General features: G+C 34.0%; 1 protein-coding gene across 6 annotated transcripts; it reads left to right on the plus strand.

The window, feature by feature from the left end:
* Positions 1 to 2,028: 2,028 nt before the first annotated feature.
* LOC125201138 (uncharacterized) lies at positions 2,029 to 12,072 on the plus strand. Of its 6 annotated transcripts, none has more exons than XM_048099087.2 (20): positions 2,029 to 2,309; positions 3,424 to 3,716; positions 3,802 to 3,883; positions 3,955 to 4,032; positions 4,115 to 4,174; positions 4,245 to 4,349; positions 5,835 to 5,945; positions 6,072 to 6,113; positions 6,776 to 6,889; positions 7,311 to 7,489; positions 7,654 to 7,808; positions 7,879 to 7,985; positions 8,075 to 8,117; positions 8,217 to 8,308; positions 8,538 to 8,586; positions 9,745 to 9,815; positions 9,944 to 10,066; positions 10,552 to 10,640; positions 11,231 to 11,276; positions 11,690 to 12,072. In XM_048099087.2, exons 2-20 carry the CDS (start codon positions 3,631 to 3,633, stop codon positions 11,720 to 11,722), a joined length of 1,665 nt encoding a protein of 554 aa, XP_047955044.1. In that variant the 5' UTR covers positions 2,029 to 2,309; positions 3,424 to 3,630; the 3' UTR covers positions 11,723 to 12,072. The 6 variants fall into 6 exon arrangements, with proteins under 6 accessions (XP_047955044.1, XP_047955040.1, XP_047955041.1 ...); XM_048099083.2 differs by having other exon boundaries at positions 2,030 to 2,309; positions 7,876 to 7,985; XM_048099084.2 differs by having other exon boundaries at positions 2,030 to 2,309; positions 3,501 to 3,716; positions 7,876 to 7,985.
* Positions 12,073 to 12,188: the final 116 nt, after the last annotated feature.

The raw sequence follows: 12,188 nt of genomic DNA on the forward strand, positions 1-12,188 counted from the left end.
TGATTAACGTTTTTGTCAAAAAGTTATTTAATTTATTAATTATTTAGTTGATTTGGTCGGCATGAGTTTCACTCACATATACATTTATTTTAGTTTAAGTACTCCACTGTACATCAAAAGTAGTGTTTGCATAAAAATATATAATCAAATAAAAATCAAAGCTCAAACCTTATTCTCTTTATTTAATTATTTGAAGTTAAAGAAAGAATATAAATCAAATTTTTTATTAATTTATAAATTAATAATAATATTTCATTAGAAAAATGTTGACAGAATTGCAGAAAAGAATAAAAGTGTCCACAAAAAATTAACTACTATAGTATAATAATATTATTATTCGATCGATATATCTTGTCAACAATAACGTGATTTTCTGTTATAACAACCCGATGACATCCATTCCATTATTCTCAATGTCCTTGGAAATTGTGAGAAATTGTGAGAATTTTTATTAATTTTGTAAACTACATAAAATTGAAGGTTAAAAATTATTACTACTACTATTATTTTGTTTATTGAACTTAAAAGGAATAGATGGAAAAAATGACTAAGGCGAATTTTATTTTTATATAATTTGTAAATTTATAAAGCCAATAACAATTTATTATACATAAGAAACTCCATAACAAAAGAAACAATAATGGCAGTGTTCACTAAGTATGAAAGGAAACATATTTTTTCATCCAAGTATATATTTTTTTAGATGATAATTTGGATTATACATTTTTATTTTATTTCATACAAATTTAGATTTCGAAATTTGAAAAATTGTTTCTGAAGTTATTTTAAAAAGAGTGATACTGCGGTTAAGCTATCCATGTAAAGTTTTTTTTTTCTCTCTAAAAAACTTGAATCAAATAATTGGTTTATAATCCGTATCAGTTGTTCGGACCGGCCACGAGCGGGGGTTTCGCTGCACTATTGCACGCTATTTCAACGTGGCGATTTTTTTAATTATTATTTTAATACATTTTTCTATCTTTAAGTATCTCATTTCTTCTTCTTTACTTGTAGTTTTTGAAATCATATTGGCATTTTAATCTATGTTACATATTATGTGAGCACAACTAAAGGTGGTTGCTATATATGTTGCCGAGCACAAGTAGAAGTGGTCGGTATATTCCGAGCACAGTTATAAGTGCTTGTTGGGTTGCCGAGCACAAGTAAAAGTAATCGCTGGTTTGCCGAGCACAAGTAAATATACTCAGTAGTTTTGCGAGCAAAGGTAAAAGTGCTCGGTAGTTTCCGAGCACAAGTAAGATACTTGGCCAGTGTTGGTCAGAGTGTTTTTTTTGGAAGTGTATTATTTAAAAAACTTGGCTATGTTGTAATAATCTAAAAACAACCGTTTATTTTCAATCAAATAAGATTAATGTTCAATTAGAAATAGCGGGAAAAAAACAGATTAATTTTCCTCTTTCTTTGCGAGGAATAAAAATAAATGTACATGTACATACTATCCTTTAAGTTATAAATTAAAGTACGTATAAATTAATTTTGTTATTAGTTATGTTATTCTATAGCAATAAAGAGGAAATGATGTGAATAATTTATGATAATTTGTCACGTTAGGTTAAGCCTAATTCGAAATAATTACACAATATTAAATAAAATTTACTTTTTTTTAATATATTGATATCTAATTAAAATTTTTAATAATTTTCTAAATTGTTATCGAATAATTAGTACTATGTACTTTATTTTAAATTAACTAAAATTTATAAATTGATTTTAATGTACAATTTGAAAAAATTTATTTATGAACGTACAATATGTACGTTTCCTTTTTTTTAATTTACTTCCCAAACAAAACAAACATATTTAATGTGAATCTTGATGTATACAGTTGAATCGGTTTTAATGCATGCAGAGATTTTTGACCAACCTTCCATTTATGCAAATTACATCGTAGAAATCTTACATAGATCGTGTTTCACAAAAATTCGTTTTTTTTATAGTTTATAGTAATTTTATGGTTTATATGACAAAGCCCTATTTCCTGAAATTCTAGTAACAACAAATTTTGAAATTGAAAATAGAAATTGAATCACAATCCCTACTTCTTCCACTACTGCGACGTTTTCAAACTGACTTTTCACATTTTTACATATTGCTGAAATTGCAACACTGAATTGATGGAAGAGAAAAAGTAGCAAATAATAATAGTATAAGTTTCCAGCGCTCAGCAGCTGACTTTTCTCGCCTAAAATACTCTCTCGCTCTCGCATCATAGACCTTGTTTCTTCAATTTAATGTGGCTGCGAATTATTGAGGCTTTCAATCATAGTTTTCAGTGACAAGTTGCAGAGGTAAACGTGCCCCCGCTAATTTTATCTTCCTTGTTGAAATCCTTGATTTTCTAGAATGTGTGGTGGATTTATGTGATGCGAATTTGTGCTTTTTTGAAATCTCGATTGCATGAATTCGTCATTATTGGAATTCGAGTTGTGTTGTGTTTTTATTAATCAATTGAATGATGTTAGGTTTTAGTGTTCATTTTTGACATCTCTGGGTCTTTCCCCTCTCGTCTTATTCACTTGATTTGTAGACTACAGTTTTTTTTCTAATGGTGAAAGATTTGAGGCACAATTGTTTGCTTACTGTTTCTTCTGTTTTAGGAGTCATTTGAATTTTGAGACACTGTGCTTGTTTGGTGAATTTGGATATTGAAGTCATGTATGGTTTTCGTGTTATTCACTGTTTTTATCCTCATAATGTAATGAGTGATTTGCTGCTGTTATGGAACTTGTTGAGCTCATATTCAGTGATGGTGGCATACAAGTGGAAGCATATGAGTAGAAGCTCTTGATTTTTCTTTTCTTTTTTTACTTTGGTAAAATCTGCTATGGAAATTTGAGCAAAGTACAAGGGTTTTCTGTGGCTGTAGTCCCGTTTTCCTTCCATTGTTATTCTTATCACGGAGGGATAACGTTGTTGTTAGCTGTCACTTTTAACCTTAAATTCTTCTGATATCTTTTTGCATGCCCGCAATTTCTAAAGTAATGCTTACTATTTATCGAAGTGCACGAGTCTAGGAGTGAACTTTCCAGTGGATCTTGACTCTTTGGTCTTCTGCAACATTTTCATCTCACACTTATTTCTTTTGTTCGTCTATAAGTTGAAACTGCGTGCTGTGAAGTAGTCAGCTTTGGTTTAAATGATTCCGGGCATCTATATACATGGTTAAAGACTTAAACTCAGTTTATCCTTTATTTCACTATCTGAAAGCATAAGTTTTTGGCTTTGGTGTTAATGCTGGAAATAAATGTGAAAACCTTGCGAAGAAGAAGTTGTTCTGCTTACAATGAATTGATAAAAATGTAGAACAGTATTTTTTTCAGGTTGCTGCCCATATAATCCATGTAGGTTCTTCTGTGTGAAAGGTCATAACTTATGCTTTTTGGTTTGATTCTTTTTCTCTAGGTTCATGGTATTCACTTGAAACCATACAAACAAATCAGATTCTAATTAAAGTTGTTCGTGGTTGATGGGCTTCTCAGTTATCGCACAACTACAACTCTTGCAAAAGGGCAAAAAAGAAACTGAAATGAAAGGCCTTCTTTGTGCCAGAGTGTGCTGACCTTGAATGTTCCGAGTTTGCGTCTTCTGTGGACTTTGACCTATAAGGCAATGTTGTCTGGTAATAATCCTGCTAATGGCCACAAGGATAACCGTAACGGTGGAAATCAAGAACAAAGTTTGGAATCTGCAAGCAGGTAATTGGTCAATCAACTTTTAAGGAAGAGGTAATAATTGATTGTGCCTAGAACTTGTTCAAACAAAAACCTATTTTGACCACAGTTACAACCTGGAAGCATCTTCTGTACCTAAAAATTCGAAGGGTAAAGAAAACTTGAGCCACTCGCCAGACCAAGATATGATGGTACTATATTTGTTCAAAAGATTGGTATAGGTATCAATTTTGAAGTTCTAAATTGAATGAATGCTTCATAGGAACTTTACTCCCGGAAAAGAGCTCAAGAGAAAGAAATTATGTATCTTCGTGAACAAATTGCTCTTGCCAGTATCAAAGTAAGACATGCTTTTTGGCTTCAATGATAAATCTTGGTCTGTATGTTTTCCACATGGCTTATATCATTTTATATGATTGAAGGAATCCCAGATGCTGAATGAGAAATATGCACTTGAGAGGAAATTCTCCGAGTTACGAATGGTATGCGTCTGCCATCCACCTTTCCTTAATTTTTTGTAAGCCTGTATTAAGTAACTTATTTTCGTTTTAGGCTCTAGATGAAAAGCAAAATGAAGTTATAAATTCTGCATCAAATGAGTTGGCACGGAGGAAAGGCGATCTTGAAGTAAATTTAAATTTGCTTAATGAATTAAAGGTAAATATTTGGTTTGATCACTATTTACTTTTTACAGTTTTGCTACTAGTTACTATCTTGTTCTGCTGTAAATTTATCAGCTGCAGTTTTTCCAGGCAGACAAATTTCTGTCCCTGCACTCTTGTACTACTTTATGGCACATATGCAGCTTAATTGATTTGATATCTAGGATAGTTGGAAGGTTGAACCTTTCTTAGGTTTCGGAATTCCTATACTCCAATGGAGTCGAGCTTTGAAAGCTGGGTTTTTTCATATCAAGATTCAGTAGTAGGTCTATCATATGAAAACTATTTGATTACAGTAATCACTAATGAAAACCCACGATATGCTCTAGTTCCAATTTTACTTTCTTCTAAACTTTGTGATTGTTGTGTACAATTCCTTAAAAGGATGGGTTCAACTTTCATTGCAAAAAAAATTCATTGTACTTGGTATATGCCAGAAAATGCAAAAGCAGTGTAGTTATCTTCCATGTAACCTATTTTGGTTGCGAAGAACAAAGCCGCATTGTTCCCACTAAAATCTCTTAAATTCTTTAGACTTCGACTTGGTGAAGATCTCATCTAATAAGTGTGGACAATCCCCTCTCCCTTATGAGGCCTTTTAAGGGGTGAGTGGCCCATTTCTAATATGGTATTAGAGCGGGCCCAAGTCGATGATGGATTTTATCTCTTTATCTCTTGTCTTGCTTACCCACGTGATGGAAGTCCAAAGTGTCATTCCGGCCCACACGTGCGAGTGTGGAAACACTCCCCCCTTATGAGCCCTTTTAAGGAGGTGAGTGACCCATTTCTAATAGTTCACATTGTTACCGAAGATCTAAAAAACAGAAAGATGTATACTCTGCCTTATATCATCGTCTTTTCTTTTTGTTCGATAAAGTAGACTAAGAGAGCTTAATTGTGGTAATGATCAAACACGTACTCTATCAGTAAGTGAGTGGAACAAGTAGAATCATACAATGCTCATGAATTCATAAGATATAAGCCCTCCGTTCCACAGTAGTAGAGTCATTTCATTTTTTGGGAAAATGAGGAGTAATAAATAGTTGAAATGGAGAAAAAGTATAGTAAAAAAATATAATATAGATAAGAGACTTTCCTACATTTTTCTCTTTCTTACTTTACTCTTTATCCACTTTAAAATTTAATCTACTACTATGGAACGGAGGGAGTATGATATATATATTCTTTATATGTTTAATATTATCATTTCCAGTTTATTTATTCTTGTGGCGGGTTATGTAATGGGGCGAATGTCAGAGCTCTTCTTACTGAATAAGTATCACATATCCTCTGAATATTTGAATATTTCCGGTTTACTCAACACAAAATTGAATATTTGAGCAAAGCTTCTGTCTTGTCATTCTGCATATGAAATGAATTTAGACTTATCTGTCTTCAATATATATCTCTTTACCTCCCCACTTCCATCCATTTCTCCTACATTTCCTGGACTTTCATAGAAACATTCACATGGGCCCAGGTTGCTGAAGATGAGAAACATATCTTCAAATCATCCATGCTTATGATATTGGACGAGTTTGGGGCTTTGCCTCATGTTACCAATGCATCAGCCCTTACCAACAGCATCAAGGTATTTCTTTACATTAACGTTCAGATAATTTTCTGTAAGTTTTCTGACTCCCCAGTATCTTCATTCTTCACTCCACCGAGCCAATGCTTAACTTATTGCTAAAGTTTTGACACTCTTTTAATGCAGCACTTACATGATCAACTCCAATTGAAGATTAGAACATCACATGTAAGCTTGTACCGTCCGTTATTTTTGCTCATTCTGTCACTTTGTGTTTGTGGCATCAAGAATCTTAGCTCCTGATTAGTTTTGTTTTTTGTTCTATTTGATACTCTTCCTTTTTGTTTGTTGAGTAGCTGTGGAAGTGTGGATATGGTGTGCTTTCTAATTTATGAGATGATGCTCTCATGCGAGTGAGTTTTGCTTATTAATCTTTATCTTCATTCTGATAGAGTGAAGGGTTTATTGAGATAAAAGATAAACAAAGAAAACTATATACCCTTAGTAACAAACTCTGATAAAGAACTTGCAGGGAACCTGCCATAACTGTGAGTGATGTCAGGAATATTACTTCCTGTCCAAGCAGAGAAATCTGCTGCAAATCGTATACCAAATCCTAATCCTGCTAAGTGCTAACTCAACTAAAGCATAGGTCATGCAAGGGTCCTATCATCTAAAATCCCAAACTCAATGGAATATTATTGCTAGAGCTAATTTATAGTATATTTTAACTGGAAATTAAGTGTAATGTGCACCAGATTGGATCTTAGAAGAAGGGTTCATAAAGATTTTCATTCCATTATTTTTATGCTTGTCTATCATCACGCTACGTAGGTTTACAGTTGTGCATCATAACTTCAATAAAGCTAATAAGAAATCATTAAATGCAGGCCAGACTTGTAGAATTGAATTCCATGACTGGAGATAATTCCAGAAACAGTTATATTGATAAAGAAATTCCAAGTTTAAGACCCGAGAGTAGCCCATTTCCTAGCAGTTCGGTGGTAATTGCTGCATTTTTTTGTTTTTTGCTTTGGTCTTTGTTCACGCTGAAAATACTACTCCCTCCGTCCACAAAAAATAGTCTCATTTGTGGACGGCACGAGTTTGAATGTGAAATTGGTAAAGTAAAAGAGAGGAAGAGAAAAGTAGGCAAAGTAAGAGAGAGGGGTGAAAAGTGGATAAAGTATGAGAGAGGAGAAAAAGTAGGTAAAGTATGAGATATAAACTTTCCACTTTTAGAACTGGGACAATCCTTTGTGGACATCCCAAAATGGCAAAATGAGACTATTTTTTATAGACGGAGGGAGTATTATCTGTTCCATTGGTTTAGGAGTTAATAGGTTGGCTTACTCATTATTTGTGGACACACAATTCTTTTTTTTTGCAAATAGACATTGTTTCTTTATTGACTTCCTTCTGTAGGGTTTCCGCGGGTTTTCTCAGTATGGGCATTATATTGATGGGAAAAATATGGAACCAGCTGATGACATGTCAAGATATATGCAAGCTGATGATCCTAACAAAAACCTGAGGCAGAGTGTTGAGATGCATCAACCACCTGATAATGAGCATTTTCAAAGGACATCTCCCAACTTTGACAGGTTCCCCATCACTGTTCAGAGTTACTCAATTTCAAGGAGATTTTATGTACTGCCACAATTTGTTTTAACAACTTGAATAGGTTCATGAAGTGCTGGAACTTTGTAAACTTTATGACACTACTACAGATCTGGACTGCAATGAATTTTCTACTCCTGTTATTCAGGTCAAAAATAGAGTACAGAAATCCCGAAAGCCATATGGTAGACATTATGCATGAAAGAAATGGGCTCCTGTCAGGATCTGAGCAAAGAGCTGTTGAGCAATATCCCCGTTCACCGATGATGCAAGTAGATAGAGTTGCTTCTTTTGGTTCAGAAGGTAACATGCCTAATTTCTTGTTAATGAGTAGCATATCTTCTCGAGTATAACACAAGTTCTACCTCAGAAGATGGTCCTGGAATTGAGAACTTTCAAATAATCGGGGAAGCTAAACCAGGATGCAAACTGTTAGGCTGTGGATTTCCTGTACGCGGAACATCTCTCTGCATGTTTCAGGTATGACAAATTTATTCACTCAATGTTTTACATTTGGCAATTACTTTTACTGATAATTGCTATTTTATATGCTGTCTCCTTCTAATTAGTGGGTTCGTCATTATCCAGATGGGACAAGGCAGTATATTGAAGGTAAGTGAATGAACAGCTGCGCACGCGTGTTGTTATGCACATATTTGTAAATGTGGCGTGTTTAGGCAATATATCATTCATTTTTTTTTTTAATTTCAGGAGCCACCAATCCAGAGTACGTAGTGACAGCTGATGATGTTGATAAATTTATTGCTGTTGAGTGTATACCAATGGATGAACAAGGACGACAGGTAATGTAGCTTTGTTTCCTCTATTGCTCTTGCTTGACTTACAAAGCACTATAGAAAGCGCATCTTAGAAATAAATAAGGAATTGTAAAATGATGAAAATATAATAAAGAATCAAGCAGCTTTTGTATTAGATAGTATTTGATTGTTGGCAGCACATATGATTTCCTGTGTATGCACAACTGACTGATGATGGATATCATATTTTTTATTTTATATCAAATTGAATCAGGGTGAGCTCGTCAGGATCTTCGCCAATGAAAACAACAAGATTACTTGTGGTGAGTGCACTTCCATTAATTAGATTATTTTATAAATAATTTTTCAACTGTAATGCTTAATTTTGAAGTCATTTACCATATTTAGATTTCTCTATTACCTTGTTGTATGAACACTTACTTGGAATGTTAGGAGTTCAAAAGCATTCTTGACAATTGTTCCCAAACATGTATGTGTTGTGTCTGGTTTTATACCTCGATGAACTTATGAAACTTGACAATTTTAAGAAAGACAAGTGTCTCGACATATCATCCATGTTAAGCCACAGAAATCTGATTCCTCTTCTTGCCAGTTGTTGGTTTGGTTGGATTTTTTCATCTATATGAGCTACTGCTTTCCTAATCGGTCACCTGGCCTTCATGTTAGATATTGGCATATTGCCGAATGTTATCACATTTTATGTTTAGTATGTATTGCTACTATGTACCATTCAGCCAACTCTCTTTACTGGTTCTGGCTCTTTTGGCCATTCCTCTACATTACATGGTATCTCATATGCGAATGTAAACCTAATAACAAGCAAACTTCAAATATTACCACAGAACTGGCACCCATAAAAGAGTCATAAAAGAATAGCACTGGAACCTGTATATGTTTCAGAATTGAGTTCTCATGAGGTCAGTTAGTCAACATGTCAGTTTTCTGGGACTCGTATTCATATTGAAATAGACTACAAAGACAATTCTTTTGTAACCTACTTCTCAATTAAACGTTGTAGATCAGGTATTTATGAGCTTTCACCTGTTTATGAAAAGGATATCTAAACTGATGCATGTTCACTCCTTAATGGGGGAAATGACCTGGTCTTCGTGTGATACTTGTATACGAATCTTTCAAGATGTGAAAATGTTTGAAAGTGTACATGCCTGCTTAATTTGAGAGAAACTTGGCTGCCTGCTAACTGCTAAGAAGGAGAAGGACCTTTACCTTGTCTACCTGTGCAGAAAATTATCTTCCCACCCTAAACATGGCAAAAATGCACTAGGAACATGACAATTTAGAGAATGACAAAAGGATTCTGATCTTAGTAGTGAACTTGTGTTATGTGAATCAAGTCAGATCAGTATAGGCAGGCCTTATCTTTGTTGCACATCCAGTGATAAAACTGGGAAAATTCTTCTTCTTAGTTGTATATTTGATGAGTGGTATGAAAAATGCAGATGCGGATATGCAGGAGGAGATTGATGCTTATATTTCTAAAGGATCGGCAACATTTGGTGTCCTAATCATTGTATGTACTGATAATTTTTCACTTGTAGCATTATTTCATGTGTTGCGTAATTTCAAAAGCTAGTTTGAACATGTTTATGATATTCCTCTTAAAGTTATGTTCACAATTTCTCTGAATCATTTTGACAGCTAGATTCTTCTGCTGAGATTTGGGAGCCAGCAACTCTATTGCTGAGGCGATCGGGTTTTCAGATTAAGGATGGGAGAAAACAGGATGTTATAATCTCAGATAAATATTCTAAAGAATTATCGGTATGGTACTCTTTAAAGACCACCCTTGTCAGTTTCGTTTTCTACATTGTAAGCATGTAACAAATATATATTTTCCTTCTAATTTACAACCAAGTTCTATCGAAAAGATGTCACTTAAAGCTGAAGTTGGTAGTATTATTAGAATAGCTGTCATGTGCACCAGTGTTGTACTATTTGATAGTAAGGGTTCGGTTTACTATATAGATGGCGTTTATTTTGAATGATATGATAGATTGATATAAATAGAATTTGGTATTTGAATTATAAGATGATAAAACAAGCCCAAATTAATCAATCCATGCTGGTAAAGAGTGGATTACTGTGTATTTTTGTTTTTAATCCATCCTATCACTCAAAGTAAATGCCTCCGAAGTCATGAAAGGACTGGTATATTCGCATTACGAGATCTTGACACTATTATGGAAATTGTTGTCTATCTATCCTATTTTGGTAATGATGTTAAGCCTTTAACTTAAAATTTCCAGATCAAAATACCAAACGGCTTGCCAGCGCAGTTTGTCCTGATCAGTTCAGATGGCTCATCTTATCCTTTAAGTACAAGTGATGACATACGGTAATACCTACTTTCACTTCTTATATCAGCTTCTTTTCATGATTTAAACTTTTCTTTTCATGATTTAAACTTTTCATCATCTGACTCTTAATTAATTGTGTATAAAAGTTACTCCCTCTGTCCCATTAAGTGGCTCGTATTCCCTCTTGGGTCAACCGACTCGTCCCACCATTGGTGACTTGTTCCCCAAAAAGGAACAACTTTCTTAATCTTCGTGCCCAAAATAACAAAGCCACTTCAAATGGATGGAGGGAGCACTATATTTCCAACTTGTTTAATACTTAGGTAAAAGTTTTGACAACATTTTTGTTGTTCAATATGTTGGGTTCTACAGGTAAATCAAGTAGTGAAGTAGTAAACCATCCCCAGCAATTTTAGGACAGAAGCAAATTGTGTATGGTCAATCTAATTACAAATACAGAAAGCACTTTATAGAGATAGAAACATCTAACCTTTTTTCTCATGTTCTTAATTATGTGAACATCATTTCTGTTTAAATTTGATCATATGCGACATACTGGGGACCAATTTGTGCGTAATGTAAGTTCTTGCATATATTTCTAACTTGATGCTTCCGTATTCTTATGTAGACTGCGAGATACAGTTGTGCTGACAATGAGAATCTTCCAGAGCAAGGTACCTCATCCGGCACTTAATTTACTCTCTAATGAACATCAATATTTATAGTCAGAATAATCCCATTTTTCCCCTAATGCTGCAACCTAGATTCACTTCTAAGAAGCCAATTTCACATTCTGTTGTGTAGTTTAGTTAAGTTAAATAGGTTTGTGCATGCCATTCTAAACCGGCGATTTGTTCGATCTAGAGTCCCAAGATATGTGACTGAGTGATGAAAATGCGAGTTTCTTGATGGTTCCATGATCATTTCTATCATCTGTTGTGCCTGCTTCCTTTTTATAAACACTAGTCATTGTCGTTTGAGCCTATCGTGCGTAAAATAGATGAATTATGCAGAGATGTAAATGTCTCATCATATGGGACTATAGATATGTAAAACCAGTTAAATTCCTCTTATATCCTTCAAACAGGCTCTAGACGAGAAGCGGAAGAGTAAAGCTTGATCGGCCATCTTCTTGTAGGTGCAGTGTTTATAGCCATTCTTCATTCTTTCTTGGAATAGGAATACAAGCAGTTTTGCTATATGATTGAGAATAAGTAATTAAAATATAGTGCATCTCCATTTTCCTTGTGTTGTATTGTAACACTGTAAATGTACAGTCCCATTGCCTCTCATCGATCACGTTCCGTTTTATTATGTTCATAGGTTTAGAAGTCGAAGAGGGTTTTTTGTATGTCAAATGCTCATTTTTGACCTTGTATTGTAGCTACACGAACACGATAAATATAAACTTGTATCTTGTACATACTGATGGTTCTAACTTCTAAGAGAAATACTATCTGTTTCTCACCATTTTCATATGAGAAATTATATTAATGGAAATGCTACAATACATATTGTACTTATATAAAAGTCAAGGATTAGTGCATAATAAAATTTGGTGTAATTCCAAATGTTTCAGTGGAAGA

This window comes from Salvia hispanica, chromosome 2 (genome assembly GCF_029641045.1).
Source record: "Salvia hispanica isolate PSC_SH4W2 chromosome 2, Shi_PSC_v1, whole genome shotgun sequence".
Taxonomy (NCBI): Eukaryota; Viridiplantae; Streptophyta; class Magnoliopsida; order Lamiales; family Lamiaceae; genus Salvia; species Salvia hispanica.

Bases quoted from the DNA above. Each gene is read 5' to 3' on its own strand.
- LOC125201138 (XM_048099083.2), top strand. From the start codon at position 3,631: ATGTTGTCTGGTAATAATCCTGCTAATGGCCACAAGGATAACCGTAAC. The intron at 3,717-3,801 runs GTAATTGGTCAA...TTTTGACCACAG, and splicing joins AGTTTGGAATCTGCAAGCAG to TTACAACCTGGAAGCATCTT. The intron at 6,890-7,310 runs GTAATTGCTGCA...TTCCTTCTGTAG, and splicing joins CATTTCCTAGCAGTTCGGTG to GGTTTCCGCGGGTTTTCTCA.